This window comes from Chenopodium album, chromosome 1, assembly GCF_948465745.1.
Source record: "Chenopodium album chromosome 1, dcCheAlbu1.1, whole genome shotgun sequence".
NCBI lineage: Eukaryota > Viridiplantae > Streptophyta > Magnoliopsida > Caryophyllales > Amaranthaceae > Chenopodium > Chenopodium album.
Genome location: NC_137834.1, coordinates 80305491 through 80324628, shown reverse-complemented (window position 1 = coordinate 80324628; position 19138 = coordinate 80305491). Strand labels below are relative to the sequence as shown.

At 33.0% G+C, this 19138-nt stretch overlaps 2 protein-coding genes across 2 annotated transcripts; both read left to right on the top strand.

Annotated features, from left to right (window-relative positions):
* The first annotated feature begins 9814 nt into the window (after positions 1-9814).
* On the top strand, positions 9815-11269 carry LOC145558355 (uncharacterized). The gene is made up of 2 exons (XM_081619579.1): positions 9815-10142; positions 10232-11269. Exon 2 carries the CDS (start codon positions 10263-10265, stop codon positions 11100-11102), a length of 840 nt encoding a protein of 279 aa, XP_081475705.1. The 5' UTR covers positions 9815-10142; positions 10232-10262; the 3' UTR covers positions 11103-11269.
* Positions 11270-12376: 1107 nt separating this feature from the next.
* LOC145558365 (uncharacterized) lies at positions 12377-13693 on the top strand. Its single transcript, XM_081619591.1, has 2 exons — positions 12377-12541; positions 12638-13693. The coding sequence occupies exon 2, from the start codon at positions 12861-12863 to the stop codon at positions 13506-13508; it is 648 nt and encodes a 215-aa protein (XP_081475717.1). The 5' UTR covers positions 12377-12541; positions 12638-12860; the 3' UTR covers positions 13509-13693.
* The last annotated feature ends 5445 nt before the right edge of the window (positions 13694-19138 follow it).

Here is a 19138-nt window from a genome sequence, read left to right as displayed (position 1 = left end):
CCTAATTACCGCAACTAATAAGACTACTATATCATCCAAACAAGGAACCGTAATCAAGATAGAAATTCGGTCTAATCATACAAGAAAAGGTTCGCTTCTTTCGAAACCACAACACTAAGCATTCCTAAACCAAACTCAACTAGCAAGATATGCCAACCAAGTTTTAACAATGGGAAGTAGACTACTAACTCGGGTTTGTCTTTCGATCGGTTCGAGATAGTACTAAGGCACAAATAATTGGGATTTCTCTCCTAATTACCGCAACTAAGACTACTACATCATTCAAACAAGGGACCGTAATCAAGAGGAATTTAGCATAATCATACAAGAAAGGGCTCACAACTAGACCTCATCTTTCAATGTAAGCATAGAAGTGAATACATGAGTGTAGGGAATAATTTCAAGCCTTTAAATCCCACTAGCTTGAACCCCATTGTGATCATACACTAAAGTACGGTGGCGTCCAAAAGGGAAGAAGATAGAGCAAAAGAGTCGCCAATAAATTTTTAAGGAACTTGTAAACCATCACGAGGTGAAGGTTACACCCCTTAACGATCCAAGAGATCGTCAACTCCATAAGGTCATGAACCAAATAAGGGTCCGAGGATGAAGGTACAAATCCAACCTAAAAGAGATTGAATCTGCCCTAATAATAGGCCTCTACTTTATTCTGCTCGTATTCATGTGCGCTTTCTGACTAACATACAATCAATAGAATAACCCTAAACCTGTTTAATCTATGTTGGTTGAATTTAATGCACATATAAATCTATTATTGGCGATCACTTGAATTATAATCAAATTAACCCTAACAAGATTATTAATTATCTTATTAAGCGTGATTACAAGTACCAATTCCCTTTAAACATGCATCAAAGGTGTGATCAAGCAATAAAGAATAAATATAATATGTATCAAGCAACATAATCAATAATAATCATGAAGAATAATAATAATCATATCATAATAATAATAATAATAATAATAATAATAATAATAATAATAATAATAATAATAATAATAATAATAATAATAATAATAATAATAATAATAATAATAATAATAATAATAATAATAATAATAATAATAATCATAAATAAAATAATCATCATCAAAATAATAATAAATTATAACAATTATAATCATAATCATGTTCATGTTAATATTAAAGCATAATAAAAATAGCAAGATCCTAGGCATGATACTAACAAGATTAATAACAAACCCTAGCATGTCACTAAACAATAAAAATCAAATCTTTAACCCTAACATGATACTAACAATCATAAATATTAGGAAGAACATAGGAAGCATCATAACAATCATATTTAATATTAAAAATACCCTATACATGATACTAGGAATATCATAACAACAATACAAACATGATATCTACATCATAAATCAATTAATCAATTAAAGTACTTACTTTGATGCCTCATACCTCTTTCTAATAACAAAATACACACGTTAGTAACTTCAATGAAAATAATAATCAAAACAATTAAATTAAATAATTTAAATAGAGATTTGGAACCAAACCCTCAGAAATTAAAACCTTTCACGTCTAGGGCGAAGGCAACTTCGAATATGGCTAGGTGTTTCTAGATCTTGTGAATGCGGAATTTTGTATGTGAAAAAGCAAGAAAGAATTGAATGCTAAAGAATACTTGAGAATGAGAGAATTGATGAATGAAAGATGTAGATGAATTGGTGATAGATGATGAATTGTAGATGAATCGGTCCATGAAAACGGAGTTTTTAATACGATATTTATAGAGAAAATCAGCCAAAAAAGATAATTTAACAAAACAGAGTCTGACGATCACAAAACAGGATTGACGCCAACCCTTGCTAGCTGGCGCCAGGCACCAGTGGCTAGCGCCAGGCGCCAATGGCTAGCGCCTGGCGCCAAGGCCTGGGGTTGGACGCCAAACTGGATTTCAACGCGTTTTCGAAAATCTAATAAATTTACCGTACTGGAAGATAAAATAATATAATTTCTTCGAAAAATGCTATTTGATCTTGATTAAAACTCTGAAAAGTCAACAAAGTCAACTTATCAATGCTAATTGAATTAGGAATGAAAAGAACCTTCTAGAAGATTCTAGAAGACTAAAACCATTCCTAATTGCATTAGGAATGATAAATCATATTAGGCCCTCCCCTAGATCATTGGGCTGTACATAAAGCTCAAACCGGGCCCAGTTTAGTAAATTGGCCATAACTTCCTCAATATTCATCGGAATTGGGCTTATAATATATCGTTGGAAAGGTCTTTGCAAGCCCCATCCAACTACACCACTAATGGACCCATATCATGGACCAAACAAACTGGATTAGCTGTTTTCTTAAAATAAAGTTTTCAAAATCAGGGAGAAGAGAAAAGAAATAAAACTTTCCGCAACACTAGACCTTTCCACACTTTCGTTTCATTCGATTATGATTCGACGTGAAAGGTACTCATCACTGGGTTTGGTTTTGGGGAGACACAAATGGGTGTCTACAATGAGCAATAAGTGGCCATCCAATTACACATGCAATTAACCAATTCTTTAACAATCAATCATCAATCCAAAATGAACATGCAAGCACAAATATCAATCAACCCATGGCTTGGTTGGGTCTTCACCCAACCCCTAGCTAATTAACTACTCACTAAACATGGTAAAGAACATTCTAAATACTATATCTAAGTTCAAAATAAAATCTAACAAATTGAAGAGAGTAGTAAGAACAAAGTAGATTGAACATGCAACAATAATTAACCAAGATTAAGAGAGAAATATATAATTCAAAGCAATTAAAAAAACAGAAAATAAAGAGTAAGAGATAGAGGAAAGAGATTACTAATGAAGCTTTAAGGTTGAGAAAATGTTGAAAGTGAGAATACAAACTTCAATTAATCTACTTCAATGATTGAGTTGAGAGAAACTAAGCTAATTAATAAGAGTTTAGAGAGTTAAGGGACTAAGGAGACTAAAGGGAAGAAGGTGATCTTCTCCAAGGAAGAAGATGCAGAAAACTGAAGCCAAGGGTCGTATTTATACACCCCGAAATCACATCATAAAATCCGCCCAAAAAGTCGGGTCTGCATGTAGGAGCGCCCGCTCCTACATAGAGGAGCGCCCGCTCCTCAGGCTGGAGCGCCCTCTCCTGGCTCTTGCGCGCCCTCTCCTCCTGCAGCAATTTGAGGCAATTTGTGGAAGATCAGGGAGGAGCGCCCGCTCCTACTATGGTGCACGCCCTCTCCTAGCTGGGAATAAAGAGAGGCAGATTGTGGCGCTTGGGGTAGGAGCGCCCTCTCCTCAGGGGTTGCACGCCCTCTCCTCTTGTGCTTTGCTTCCAATATAGTTCTTCATGTTCATGCTATATAACCAATTTCTCCTTGCATCTACAAACACAAACACACACATAAAAATGATCGGGAAAGCCAAAAGTTGTAATCATACACAAAAAAGGAGTCGGAAAGGGGGAAAAGAGGGGAAAATGACAACAAAATTGTGTTAAAAATGCCATGATAAGTGGACAAATAAAACACTTATCAGTGCTCAGGAAACTAAATGTTCATTTTTTATGCTAAATCTCCGTTTTAGATGTTTATGGACCTTCTTTCTTTTTCGTACCTCCAAGGACTTCAATGGATTCAATTAGGGTTGAAAAGTATTTGGAAAGAGAGAAGAAAAGTAGTATAATAATAATAAGAGAACTTGAGAGATTAAGGATTTAAGAATGATATATAGCGTTAAGAATTTTATTATTTCTGTTGTCATTAGGGATAAACGAATACTTCTATTTATAGGCGTAGAAATCTAGGTTTAGGTTTTAGAGTTGCGGCGTCAGGTGGCGCGCGCAACTCTTGGAGTCGCGCTGAGTGTTGCGTGCATCTCTATGACTTGCGCGCGTAACCTACGGTGTTGCGCTCGGTGCAGTTTGCCTTATACAAAAACGCGTTTTAAAAGCTTTCACTACAAGAAAATAACCTTTTCGTAGCGATTATTTTAACCTTTAGTATCGATTGTAATTGCAACAAAAAGCTTTCCCAACGAATGGTCATTCGATACAATATCCCCCGTTGCCTTAGCAAAAAAAAAAACATGTGTATGATCTTTACAAGATTCGAACATGCAACTTCAAACTCTTATATTAAATGTTTCACCAATAAGCTATGACATATTTTATGTATTCTTTGTCAAACAATATTTATACATCTAGTGTTGAAAAGGCTTTTCGTATCGATTTTTAGGATTTAGTGGCGATTGTAAATGATACGATTTCTCAAAATTATATAAATGTGTAAAAATAGTGTTGATATGTATTATTATATTTTCCGTATCGATTTTATATGGGGAAACCATGGCGATTGTAAAATGATACGACTTTCTTAATTAATTCACAAATAGACTTGCATATTGTAGCGAATGTACAATCACTACGAAATAATCGCTACTTTCCAATGCTGTTAGTGTTAGGTTAAAATATGTTATGGATAAAAAGATATGGCCATTTAAGTGCAAGGGTGTCGGTTTTAGGACCCGATTTAGTATTTTGATGATAACTTCTTTGTTTTAACTCGAAATTGGGCTTATAATATATCGTTAGAAAGCTCTTTCAAAGGCCTGTCTAGGTTTATAGGCCATGAATGGAGATTTTATGGTTGGTTTATCTAGTTGGCTCGTTTTTAACAATGTAAGATCCATTGGATCCAATCATTGCATTTGGGGTCCGTTATTAATTAAGATTAAACATGGATGAGCATGTTTTAGGCCTAATTAGTAATTGGATAGGCTCTAAGATAACTTGATCTCAAATATGGGTTTTAACTTACTTCATAATGAATTTCGTAGTCCATAAACACTTCAACTTTGACCTAGCATGAAGAACGGATTTTTGTAACATCATCACACATCATGTCGGGATAGGAGGCCAAAAGTAGGTGTCTACAGATTGCGTGAAATTTTGGAAAAATATGATGTTAAAGGGGTAGATAAGGTAATAAAAAAAATTGTATGAAATGATAGCAGTGTTATTATTTTATTAAAAAGTAAAGTGTTGCAAGAGAGACAGAGTAGGGGGCATTGAAGGAGTGAGAAATGATAAAGTATGAGAGAGTTGGGACCATTACTGGGAAATATATAGTATTAAATTGTAAAATATTTTTAAAAGAGGAGTGTAACTTTTAAAAAACAAATGAAAATAACAAATGTAGCTTTTAAAAAAATAGAGGGAGTATCTGATAACAAATTCATAAAAAGATTGAATAATAACAATGGTATTATTAAGATTATTAAAACTAAGATCGTCATTGATCGTCTAACAATTACTCTATTATTTCATACTAATAACTAACTATAACAATAGCATTAATAAATTTATCGATTTGAATTTAACCTAATGCATGCATCGACGCGAAAATGACTCGACTTGATCATGAACCAACTCGAAGTGACCTGGCATTTGGACTCGAAAACTAACCCGACCCGATCATGACCAAACCCGAGCTTAACCCTACCCGAAGTTGACCTGACATTAGGAATCGAAAATTTCCTGACCCGAACTTGACCTGACCCTGACGTAACTCGACTTGAACGCCCATTTGTAAAATATTATTAGATAGACGTTTTTCTCTAACATGCCTGACTGATCAACGACATGTTAATGATCTGTTATAACAAGTACCATGACACATGTCAACATGTGATTAGTTCAAGGTTATAAAAAAAATAAAAAAGATTGAAAGTGAGGGATAGCTCAAGGGGTTAGAGCTAAATCCCAATAGTTATTATGTGCACTATGGTGCATCAAGAAATAGGTGCATCACGATTATAATATGAACATTTAGTAAAAAAAAATGAAAACTTCACAAACAATGAACATTTTGTATAAAAATATGAACACGTCACAAAATATGAACATGAACATCCAATTTTATATGTTCGTATTTTATAACGTAATGTTCATTTTATATGCACTAAATGTTCAGTTATATTACTAAATAATTGAATTATCCCGAGCCAGTCAAATTTCTTTAACTAATAAATTGGTGTTCACTATAAAATACTATTAATGTTCATATTTAAAATTTCGATGTTCATTTTCAAATAATAAATATTTAAATTTGAATATTGTCATGTTCATATTTATTGATACTCATTACAAAATAATGCAATGATTATCATTAAAAATTTCAATTTTTATTTTCAAAAATTATATGTTCAAATTCTAGTAGTGTCATGTTCATATTATATATGTTCATTTTTCAGAAACTATAATTTAAAGCAATTTATAGTTTAAAACTTTATTTATATAATTGTTAAAGAAAAAAGAGATCATATTAATTCATTATAAATTCTTTTATGTTCATTTGAAATATAATAAATGTTCCTTTTTTCATCAAATCCCAATCGTGGTTCATAATTCCTTAACCCAAATTAACTTATGTTCATGTATCGATTTAACTCAAATGTTCATAAAAACATATACATGTTCAGATATATTACCTAATATGTTCATTATTACAAAACTTAAAAGGTTTTTAAAATACGTAAATTGAAAACAAAATAAACACTACAAGAAAAATCACTTTTCGTAGCGATTGTTCATTCGCTACAATATGCAAGTATGTTTGTGAAATAATTAAGGATGTCGTATCATTTTTACAATCGCCATGGTTTTCCCATATAAAATCGATACGGAAAGCATAATAATACATATCTACACTATTTTTACACATTTATATAATTTTGAGAAATCGTATCACTTACAATCGCCACTAAATCCTAAAAATCAATACGAAAAGCCTTTTCAACACTAGATATATAAATATTGTTTGAAAAAGAATACATAAAATATGTCATAGCTTATTGGTGAAACATTTAATATAAGAGTTTGAGGTTGCATGTTCGAATCTTGTAAAGATCATACGCATGTTTTTTTTTTTAAGAAAATGAGTTGAACATTTATAGCGATTGTAATCGCTACAATAATCACCACGATTGGATGTAGTTTTTCGTATCGATTATTGAGGCCAACCCCAGCGATATTGAAAACCACTACTAAAGGCTAAGGCAACGGGGGATATTGTATCGAATGATCATTCGTTGGGAAAGCTTTTTGTTGCAATTACAATCGATACTAAAGGTTAAAATAATCGCTACGAAAAGGTTATTTTCTTGTAGTGAAATTTTCATATACAAAGAATCACAAATTCAGATATATAAATTATAAAGTATAGAATGCCAATTTTTTTTTTTTTTAAATGATTACAAAATACATAATTTTTTTTTAAAAAAAAAAAAAAATTCATAAGTAATGTATTACATGTACAGAATTATAATTAAGATGTTCATAATTCAAAAAATTCATGTCAGTAAAATTATATATTTCTAGGAAAACGTGTCATACGTTCATATTTTTAACTTAAAATGTTCAAAATACCAAAATGAGAGAATATGATAGATGAGAGAATATTTGCCGTGCTTTCTCATTAAACGCTTAACCAATATATACAAAAGTATGATCAGCTAATCTAGGAAGTTATACAAGATAATTACCAAAAATACTGGAGATAATTATCAAAGATAATTACAAATAAACAATATACATAAATAGATTATTTACATAATCTAACACAAAAAACAACACTGTTTAACTCATAATAAAATACACAAATATCATTAACAAATAGAATAAAAAAGAATATGAAAGCTACATATTTCAAAACTTGAACCTAACCATGGTGATTTAAATAATGGAATCTCATCGGAAAACATTCATCTCTGTCGTATTAACCATCTTCTCCTCTCTTTGTCAATAAAATAAAATAAAATAAAATAAAAAACCATTTCTCCTCATCAAATCCGCCCTTTTTAACCTTACTTCATTGCGGAAACTCCATTAACAAAGCTTCAAATTGAAGGTTGAAGAAAACGAAATTTGAAATTAATCTATGGTGATCAACAATGGTGATGAAGGAATTAAATCAAAAACAAAATAATGAATGAATTTAAGAGGAAAAAAATAGAGAAGAGATAAATAAAAATTTATGAAATTGTAAGAGAAGGAGGTGAAGGAATTCAATCTTTGGTGAAATACAAGTTGATAACTGATATCAAGTTGGGTTGTTAATATCAGGGTACTAATGTCATTTGACATCGATTAGTGAAGGGTAAAATTGTCAAGTATCAAGTATCTACCGTTTTGCCAGTTATTCCCCGTTCTTCTATGTCCGTTTCGAAGTAGAACTGACGTTAACGACTTAACCCTCTTTCTCTCTCCTACAATCCACACACATGTCAGCAAAAGTTCCATCTATTTACAATTGTGCCATGATATTGACATGGATATGTTGATATCAGATATCAATGGGGGCAAGCTCTAATAACAATGGTGATGAAGAAATTAAATCAAAAACAAAAATAATAAATGAAGTTAAGAGAGAGAAAAATAGAGGAGAGAGAAACTAAAGGAGAGAGAAAATCAGAAATTAAGAAAGTGTGAAAGAGAAAATACTAAGGAGAGAGAAATATTGGTCTGCTAATTGTTAGAGCATACAGTTTTACATGCACCATGTAAAATTTGCGGCTAAATCCTAGGATCGATTCTCACCCCCGCCCTTTGTGGCTCTCTAAACACTTTAAAAAAAAAAAAAAAAAAAAAAAAAAAAAAAAAAAAGGCTAAAATAAAATAAATTTAATAAATTAAAAAAAGAACCCTAAATCCTGACCGGCCACCACCCCCTCCTCTTCCCCCACTATACTCCTACCGAAAAACGGGTTGACCGCCCTTCTTATCCCCTGAAAACGGTCGGTTAACCCACTCCACTACCAAAATAACCTCCCCCGTCACCGAAAAATGACCTCCCTCCCTTCTCAATCCTCAATACTACTCCCCGAAGCGGTCCGAGGAGTGTTTTTGTGAGTTGTGAAGGAAGGGAGGTTGGTTTGGGGGTTAGGGAGAGGGCACTCGATGAAGATGTTGGTGCTGTTAAGAATTTTAGTCAAAGTTCATGTTGTTTGTACACCTTATTAGCAGTTCATGTTATTCGTAGTGTCATACATCTTGTTAGAAGTTCATGTTGTTAAGACTAATTTATCAGAGTAATATGAACAAAACGAATCTAATATATGTTTATTTAATTATAAATTAATAAATCAGTATAAAAGCCAAAGTGATGCATTTAAAAGAAAACAGAGGAAATAAATTCTTTTGTGTAAAGCATAAATAGAGGTCAAAGTGGTGTATATGAATAACGCAAAAGTCAAGATAAAAGGTGTATAATCAGGTCAATCACTTAAGCGTGTTTTGTTCATGTCAAGTTTGAATGTTGATTAACTTCATTTCATATTTCCATTAAGAGACACGGCAATAAATTTTGCCAGACATTAACAAAAATATCTCAAACTTAGCTAGATATCAAGAAATATACTCCGTATTATATTTGAAAAGAAAGATACAGGAAACTGCTTAGAGCTAATTATATCTGAGAAGATCACTTGCCAGGCTGTGCATCCGTACATGTTCAATTGTGCACGGACATACGGACATACGGACCATGGCTTGCCAAAAATAAGAATTACGGAGTATTTATATACTGTCGCCGTCATCGTAAACTATGTTTATACTATGTGCCAGACTGCCAACTATTCAATGGGATGTTCTTGGATAATTTGGTGCATACTCGGTTATAGTCATTGTCAAGCATTAATGTATTGAGGATAAGGCATTACGTTAATCTAGACCTAGTATCGAGGATAAGGCATTACTGTAATCTATGCCTATATATATAGTGTAGATAAAATTATCAGCCAAGAATAGGATTATAGGAAGCACCTGCTGACTAAGTATAGAGTGAAAATATGTACACAACCAGACCCTTATCTCTATACAAAAATTATCCTGGAGAAATTCGGGTTATTTGGTACTCCGAGATGAAGAATCCACACCAACCTATTATTTCGGGTTGATCAAGGGTTCATCTATCAATAATCTGCCATTTCCACAAAATAAGCGCCTCTCCATCAGATATACAAGGGTCAAAACTCTAGCACTTCAGTTGATGAGGTTTATTTGATTCCTGTCATCAACCAGCCACTCTCATCCAACCGATATTATGCAATAAAAGCAGATGGGAAGACAAAGGGGTAAACACACAACTTATCTCATACTATGCTGTAAATCAATATAGCTTTATAATTTACGACTTTTCTCATATCTTTTAATATGGTTACAGGGAATCACATGCTAGCTCAAAAGAAGAAGACATGGGCACTTGCTGCTTCTGCATCCCTAGCATCCGAGATGTAAAACCAAGACCACCCTTTGATGCAAACGACATATATCAGCAGTTTGAATTCTCTGTAATACCAACATGCCTCGTCGGAAGCTGGCTCTCAGCTAAATCTGTTGCACCTGATGGTCACCCTCCACAATTTTTACGCAGAAAAGGATGGTATATGAACTCCAAATCTCTAAAAAATTTCAACATGGAAGAGGCACGAGGTATTGACTCTTCCCTCAGAGCTCGTCTTCCAGACTTCAATATTATGTCTTCTCAAGAAAGTTCAAAGTCTGTGGTTGTTGGTAAGTGGTACTGCCCTTTTATGTTTATCAAAGATGGGAATGAGAAAGACCAAATCAAGAATTCCATATATTATGAAATGACACTTGAGCAACGATGGGAGCGGATTTTTACTGCTGAGAGAAGCAATAATGATCAGGAAAAGACAGTGATAGTCGATGCGGTGGTTCCAGCAGAGGTGGTAAGAATTGCAGGGCAGCTAGAAGCGCAAGTAGAGATGATTGATGGCAGAGGAATGGTGTGGTACAAGGCAATAGATGGAAGTGGAACAGTATATCGGATGGGGCTGAGCTCACTGATTGTAGAAAGAATAATGTGGGAAGAAGGAAGAGTTGGATGGACTAAAGAGAAAGAAAAGTGGATCAACGTGGTAAAAGAAGAAAAATATGAAGGAATAACAGACTGGAAAACTTTTGGTTGCTATTTGCTAGTCGAAAGTTTTGTTCTGAAAAGGAATGATGGAAGCATTGTTCTAACATATGATTTCAGGCACACTCATCAGCTAAGAAGCAAATGGGAATGATATCAATGAAATTTCATTGGTTAAAATATTTGTTTATAATTATGTTTAAGTATATGTATATAGATATAGATTATAACTAAACCACCTAATGGTGTATTTTCATACATTGATGTATAAGTTAACTTTATTCTAATCAAACAATTAAATTACATCAGGCCATTTTAGCCCGGACTTAAGAAAATTAAAATCAAAACATCTTATTTCAGACAAAGAGAATGTAGGCTAAATAAGATATTTAACTATAACTTTGCCCAATTATGATTTACTCCGTATTAGAAAACAATTTCATGTCACGAATAATTTTTAATTTCCAATAATAGATTACAGGAAGCATGTTTAATTTTGAATGTGTCAAGTTGTAATGTTGATAGCTTTGTTAAGAAATCCGATTATTTTAATCCTTGTATAATATCAAATAAAATATTATAGCGTTCTGCAGCCAACCATCTTTGACGATTCTAACATGCAAAGTGGTCAAATACGAAGAGGAACAAAAAGAACCAAGAAACTTGCATTAAGAGATACGGCAAATAAGTTATTAAAATACAAACTAGTACAATCTCATGATTAAATTTAGCCAGATATCAAGGCAAAATAACTGGAAAGAAAGATACCGGAAACTGCTTAGAGCTGTTTATATCGGAGAAGACCAAGATTTCTTGTGCATATGCTTTAAATCCTGTGGGCTGTAGCTGGCCAAAATCATAACTATTTACTTTCACCGGCAGAAATTGATAGTCACATAAACTATGTTTACACTGTGCGCAACTGCCAACAATTCAATATGAAATTCTTGGATAGTTTAGTACCTACCCGGTCATAGTTATAATCAAGCATTATTATATACAGATTATCTCCAAATTTTGCTTTCCAAACATTTTTTGGAATTTTATTTGCTGGATAACTTAGTCAAAACACATATAACAAACTTAAGCTGGCAGGATCAGGTCCTAGACCTAGTCAATCGTCAAATATTCTGTAATGTATTAAAACGGCTATGCCTATATATATATATATATATATATATATATATATATATATATATAGGCCAACTATTGTTTTTCGGAATCAGCCAAGAATAGGAAGCACCTGGTGAATAAGAGGGAAAAAATGTACACAACCAGACCCTTATCTTTATACAAACGTTCCCCAGAAGTCATCTCATCAACGCCAGAAGGTCCAAATTCTGGTTATTTGGTACTCCGAGATGAAGAATCCACACCAACATATTTGTTTGGGTTGATCAAGGGCTCGTCTATAGATGATCTGCCATTTCCACAAAATAAGCGCCTCTCTGTCAGATATACAACAACCAGCAATCATAACGGGCACACCTCTCACCATACTTCTGATGATGAGGTTTACTTGATTCCTGTCATCAACAAGCCACTCTCATCCAACCAGTATTATGCAATCAAAGCAGATGGGAAAACAAAGGGGTAAACACAGAACATAAATCATCTCATACTATGCTATGAATTAACATAGCTTTATAATTTACAGTTTTTTTTTCATATCTTATAACATGCTAATAGGGAATCATATGCAAGTTCAAGAGAAGAAGACATAGGAACTAGCTGCTTTTGCATCCCAACCATCCGAGATGTAAAACCAAGACCACCCTTTGATGCAAATGACATATATCAGCAATTTCAGTTCTCTGTAAAACAAACTTTTCTTGGTGGAAACCAGCTCTCAGCTAGATCCGTAGCACCTGATGGTCACCCACCATATTTTTTACGCAGAAAAGGATGGCATATGAGCTCCAAATCTCTAAAAAATTTCAACATGGGAGAGGCTCGCGGCATTGACGCTTCCCTTAGAGCTCGTCTTCCAGACTTCAATATTTTCTCTTCTCAAGAAAGCTCAACATCTGTGGTTGTTGGTAAGTGGTACTGCCCTTTTATGTTTATCAAAGATGGGAATGAGAAAGACCAAATCAAGAATTCCATATATTATGAAATGACACTTGAGCAACGATGGGAGCGGATTTTTACTGCTGAGAGAAGCAATAATGATCAGGAAAAGACAGTGATAGTCGATGCGGTGGTTCCAGCAGAGGTGGTAAGAATTGCAGGGCAGCTAGAAGCGCAAGTAGAGATGATTGATGGCAGAGGAATGGTGTGGTACAAGGCAATAGATGGAAGTGGAACAGTATATCGGATGGGGCTGAGCTCACTGATTGTAGAAAGAATAATGTGGGAAGAAGGAAGAGTTGGATGGACTAAAGAGAAAGAAAAGTGGATCAACGTGGTAAAAGAAGAAAAATATGAAGGAATAACAGACTGGAAAACTTTTGGTTGCTATTTGCTAGTCGAAAGTTTTGTTCTGAAGCGGGGTGATGGAAGCATTATTCTGACATATGATTTCAGGCACACTCATCGGATACGAAGCAAATGGGAATGATCAATGAGTCCTGCATTTTCTGGACAGATATGAAAAACTGTCTTCCTACAGTCCTGCTATTCTGCATGATCGCTTGTAAACATACATATACTTACAAGGTCTACAAGGATATTGTAAATATGTAATTACCTTATATTTTAAAAAATAATATTAATAAAATAGTTGTATTTTTTTTCCTCTTTTTATTCCAATAATCTCCAATTGCTAGCATATTTTCTAACTTAATGGACATTGAAATTAGCTTATGTTTTGTTAAGAAAATAAAACAGATTATATTCAATATATGTTGAGCTTCCCTTAAACAAGTCATGTAAATGTTTAATCAAGTGATCAACATGTAATTACAGCTAAGAATCACAACAAATAACAACCATTGTTATTTGAATGTAGTATGTTAATAATCAAATATATTCTTCTGCTTTGTGAGAAAGTTTCAACAGCTCCAGAAAAGAAGGTAGGTTTAACAGGTATTCAACAAAATGATCAGGTAGGAAAAAGTCTTTTTCAACAATATTATAGAAGTCACAGGCTCATGTAATAGGAAAAGATCAATTGATGGGACCCTGTAGCATTTCAAAACCTCATGACCATATTTAAAATTTCCTTTATCAACTATTATACGTAGTACTGTCAAAATGGTTTGACAATTAGGTTTCGGTTCAGTTTGAAAACGGGTCGATTTTAAATTGGTTTAAGTGTCTTACGGGTCAGTTTCGGTTCGAATTGTTCTTGAGCAATTTTAATTCGGTTCGGGTGGTAAACGGTTCAGACAGGTTGCGGTTTGTAAATGGTTTGGTGTAAACGGTTTTATCTCAATTTACACAATTTCGGGTTGGAAACGGTTTTGGGTTAAAAACGGTTCATTCTTTTTTGCTTCGGTTCTTATACGGTTTTACATTATTCAGGTTTTAGGTTTACTAAAATAGAATTCGAGTCGGTTTTCGATTTTTATTCAGTTTGATTCTCATTTGGGTCAGTAACGGTTTTGGTTTGAAATTTGACGGTGTTTAACCTTTTTGTCGTTTAAAGGGTTTTATTTTTCAAGCTAGAATTTCCCGAGTTTCTTTTTCAATTGATAAATTTATTAAAAAAAACTAGATGAAGCCTGTGCGACGGTTTGTTTGAAAATTTTAAAATAATATATATATATATATATACACTAGTTTTGTGCCCCGTGCGTTGCCCGGGTTGTTTATTGAATTTCAAGATAAATATTAATATATGTATCAAATTTTAAAATATATCATTAATACAAAATTAGTTAAGAATTGATGTGTTTTTGTGACGATTTGCTGTCCAGTAACCATGTAATGACTAATAATAATATTGGTAGAAATGTTCCATTTAATACATTAAAAAAAAAAATAGCAAAAAAATAAATTATATAAAATAAATGTTCAAAGCATGTTGGGTTGACCTGAACCCAAAACTTTAGGTAAAGGTTGAACATTTCTTGACTCGTAACTTGAGGTGACCCAATCCGAGATGACTCATGACCTGACCCTAATTGACAGATCTACATAGTAATAAAATTCTATTGTGAAGTACATTATTTTAACCGGTTAATATATATTATAAATGTATGTGTTTACGCTTTAAATTACTTTCTTCGCACCAAAAAATATTATGATATAAAAAATAAATTTATATGATAATCTTTGAGAATTATAATCTAATAATTTTTTTTAATAAAATTATAATTCAATTTGTACATTTAAAATATTGGTATTTTATCGAAAATAAAACTCTAAACAAACAATTTTATCTTAAAATTCTATCCAAATAAAATTCTAAACTAACTTTTTTTTATTTTAAGAATTCTATTTAAATCTCCAATGTGGCGCGACACTTGGCGAAAAGTTGGAACGTCAAGTGTTGCTGTCTCGTAACCTGGCTAAAAGTTTAGCTTTATATATATATATATATATATAATTGAGATCATGTGAGAACCAAGGTGAATAAGAACTAGGAACCAATCTCAGCCTTTAATCACCCTACATCCGACGACTCACATCTCTTCCGCATTCATTAATGGCATTTTTGTAATTTCGCAAATTTTAAAACTTTTTCCCAGTTTTTTAACTTTTAAGGCAATTTTATTTACTTTATGACTGATTTCATTTACTTTTACTAATGGCCTGTTCACATTTACTTAATTTCAGTCAGTTCGGCTCCAATCAGTTCAGCTCAGCTCAACTCAGCTCTTAATTTCCCTCTCTCATAAAATATTCATTTCAGCTCAATTCAGTTCAGTTCAGTTCCAATCAGTTCAGTTCAGTTCAGTCAGCTCAGTTCAGTAAATGTGAAGAGACCCTAACTTTTCATTTACTTTTTAGAAATAAAACTGGAAATCACTTTGTAAAGTTGAAATATTACGAAAATGTCATTAATGACAACGGGAAGCATGTTGACCGTCCGATTAACATGATCTAATGGCTTAGATTAGTTCCTAGTTCTTATTATATATATATATATATATATATATATATATATATATATATATATATATATATATATGTGTGTGTGTGTGTGTGTGTGTGTATGTGTGTGTGTGAAAAGATAATATTATATATTTAATTAATTTAAATTGGGAAATCTTATTCGCCAATTTTGCTTACATGTCATTTAAATTATTTAATTCTAAAAGAAATTAATAATCTCATATTTAATTGGCTACCACTAAAATTTATTATCCTACATGACACGCTGAAAAAATTAAATCCTACATGGCTCTATAAAAACTCGGGAAAAAACACCCCTTTATATATATATATATATATATATATTAAATTTCTTTATTGCAATTTTTGTATTGACTTTAATTTGATTTTGAAAGATCAAAAGACATAATCATCTCATTCTAAAAATTTCAAGAATTACAAAAATACATCTTAAGAATTTGACTAGGCCAGCTTTGGTCCAATATAATTCCGAGCAAAATATAAAGCACTTTGATGATGTTGTTTAAAGAGAAGAAGAAGATTAATTTTGTTTAATACATAATTACATTAAAAAAATAATAATAATAATAAATAAAAAATCAGAGAAAAGAATAATGTACTCTGTAGTAAATTAAACATGTGTGCATAATTTGATTTCATTTAAAATTCCTTTTAACAGGATTTTAATCTTCCCTTTATAGTAAGCAGTTTGTAAATGGTTCAATTTATAAGCGGTTCGATTCATAAACGGTTCAGTTTGTAAGTGGTTTGATTTATACAAGGTTTGGTGCAAAAGGGCTGCAATTTGCTAACGGTCCGGTGTAAATGGTTTTTATCTCGGTTCAAACGGTTTTGGGTTAGATTCGATTTCGAGTTAAAAATGATTCGATTTCGAGTTAAAAACGATTCGATTTCGAGTTAAAAACAATTCAATTTTAAAACTAGTTCGGTTCTGATACGGTTTAACATTATTCGGACAGGTTCGGTTTTGGGTTTACTGAAATATGGATCGGGTCAGTTTTCGGTTTTTAAACGCTTCGGTTCTCATTCGGATCAGTTGTTTCGAACAGCTAAACGGTTTCGGTTTGAAATTTGACAATGCTAATATAAGGCACCATCACTGGAGATTCCTTAGCAAGTTCAACATATATAGGGCATTTTTCTTAGATCAAACTAATCATCATAAACAACTTATTTCCAAAATTTACAACAACTAACTTTGTCTAAACCACTGCCCTTTTAGTGGAATGCCAGCTAACTTAGGTGGTGAAGTCATATAGAGGTGATGTCCATGATCTGGTATACATCCACGTTCTTCTATTGGATGCCAACTAGCTTAGGTGGTAGAGTCATATAGAGGTGATGTCCATGACCTGGTATACATCACCATGCTTGTGGCTCCTTAAACACCAAAAGAGCTTAGTCTATACCTACCATTTAATATAAACATAATTATGAACCTTTGTGCACTCATGTAAAATTTTCACTTCAGTCATTTGAGCCATTTGAAGTTGGTCACTCTATTTTAAGTTTCTTTTAAACATTAAAGGTGCAAGCTATAAGTATTGCCTTAAAACTAGACCAGGTCAAGCTACATATATACGGCAACTAAAATAATCTATAATCCAACACATCATTGTATAAACAAGCAGGAAGAGGAGTGTACATCAAGGTAAACATACAGCACCATAACCTTGTCCCTTTACAAAATCTCCCCTAAGCCATCTCATTACCACCAAATGTTCCAATTCTGCCAACTAGGGACTTCAAGACAAGAATCCACAAGGACTTTATATACCAACCAGATTTACTCAGTTCTAAAGGAACTAACCTAAGTGGCTAAGCCATTTTTTTTATAAATTAAGTATATAAATAAACCTCTAACAAATTTTATATTCTGACAGATCAGATCAATAAATAAATAAATATACTTGATATTTTGATAAGGCTCAGTGCTGAGTAACATGCACAAATTCCCCGAGATTTTAATCTAATCACAATAAATCATATGCAAGCTTAAGGTTTATTATCATTATTATTCAAAGTTATCAAAGAACAGAGAAAGATTGAGTTAAAAACTGTGTGATAATGAGCTGTCAACAAATGAAGTAGGTTTGTGCTGCTGAAGAGTTATGGTCAGGGAAAGTCTATAAAAGTTGAAGCAGTAGATGAATATCTGATATGGGGCATAGCTCACTAATTGTAGAGAGAATGGTGCGGGAACAGAAGCAAGTCAGGGTAAGAAGATGAGGATTATGAAGCAATAGGAGATAAACTCGTTGAGCAACAATAGATGGTTATTGAATGATACTTCCCAATAGATTGAGGATTTAAGGAGATAGCCTCCACATCATTGCAACAAAGATTGCATACAAACGACACCCCATGATTCCTACATCCTATCCTGCCGGTGAGGTAAGGGGATGGGGGTCTTTTTAGAGACATAATGGAAATGTTGGCGTACATGTTGGTGAAGGGGAAATAAATTTATATAATAGTTATGCTTCCAGTCCTTTTTCCCCATCAGTTTGGATGTGTTTTTCAAGTCTATTAATGATCCCGCACCAGCCAAAGATTCATGAAGCCATACAAGATTTTACCATGTTAACACTCACGATAGCAAATAGGAAGTTATGTAACTGAGAGATGATGTTCATCACTAGGTGGTCTCTCTCTTAGGATTGGTTAACACTCACGGCCCGTTTGACAAGTAGTAGTAATGGTGGTAATGGGAATGAGTTTGTATATAATATTGTCCATTCCCATGGTAATGCTAGCTTACCGAACATTCTCTATTTTTATTCACAAATTTTCATTATCATTCATTACTACTCCCACTTCGCAGGAGTAATATTGGACTATTGGGTGAGTTTATGAAGAATAACACGAATTTGAGGATGAGGATGAGTTTGCATTACTAGGCATTAAGATGTCACTTAGTTTACCAAATTACACTAACTCATTCCTATCACCTCAGTCCTCAGTCTAGCAACCAAACGGGCCGTCATAGCATAAATGGCGTAAACATCTCTATAATTTCTAATATAAATTAGGCCGAAACATCCAAAATCTAATTCCAACAGGTCGTTTAAGAGACTAATTATCATGTTTATACTCTTATGCTTAGTCTAATGCTCTAAATTAAGATTCATATTATATTCTGCTTTAACTTTATGAAAATTCCCTAAC

Bases quoted from the DNA above. Each gene is read 5' to 3' on its own strand.
- LOC145558355 (XM_081619579.1), top strand. From the start codon at position 10,263: ATGGGCACTTGCTGCTTCTGCATCCCTAGCATCCGAGATGTAAAACCA.
- LOC145558365 (XM_081619591.1), top strand. From the start codon at position 12,861: ATGAGCTCCAAATCTCTAAAAAATTTCAACATGGGAGAGGCTCGCGGC.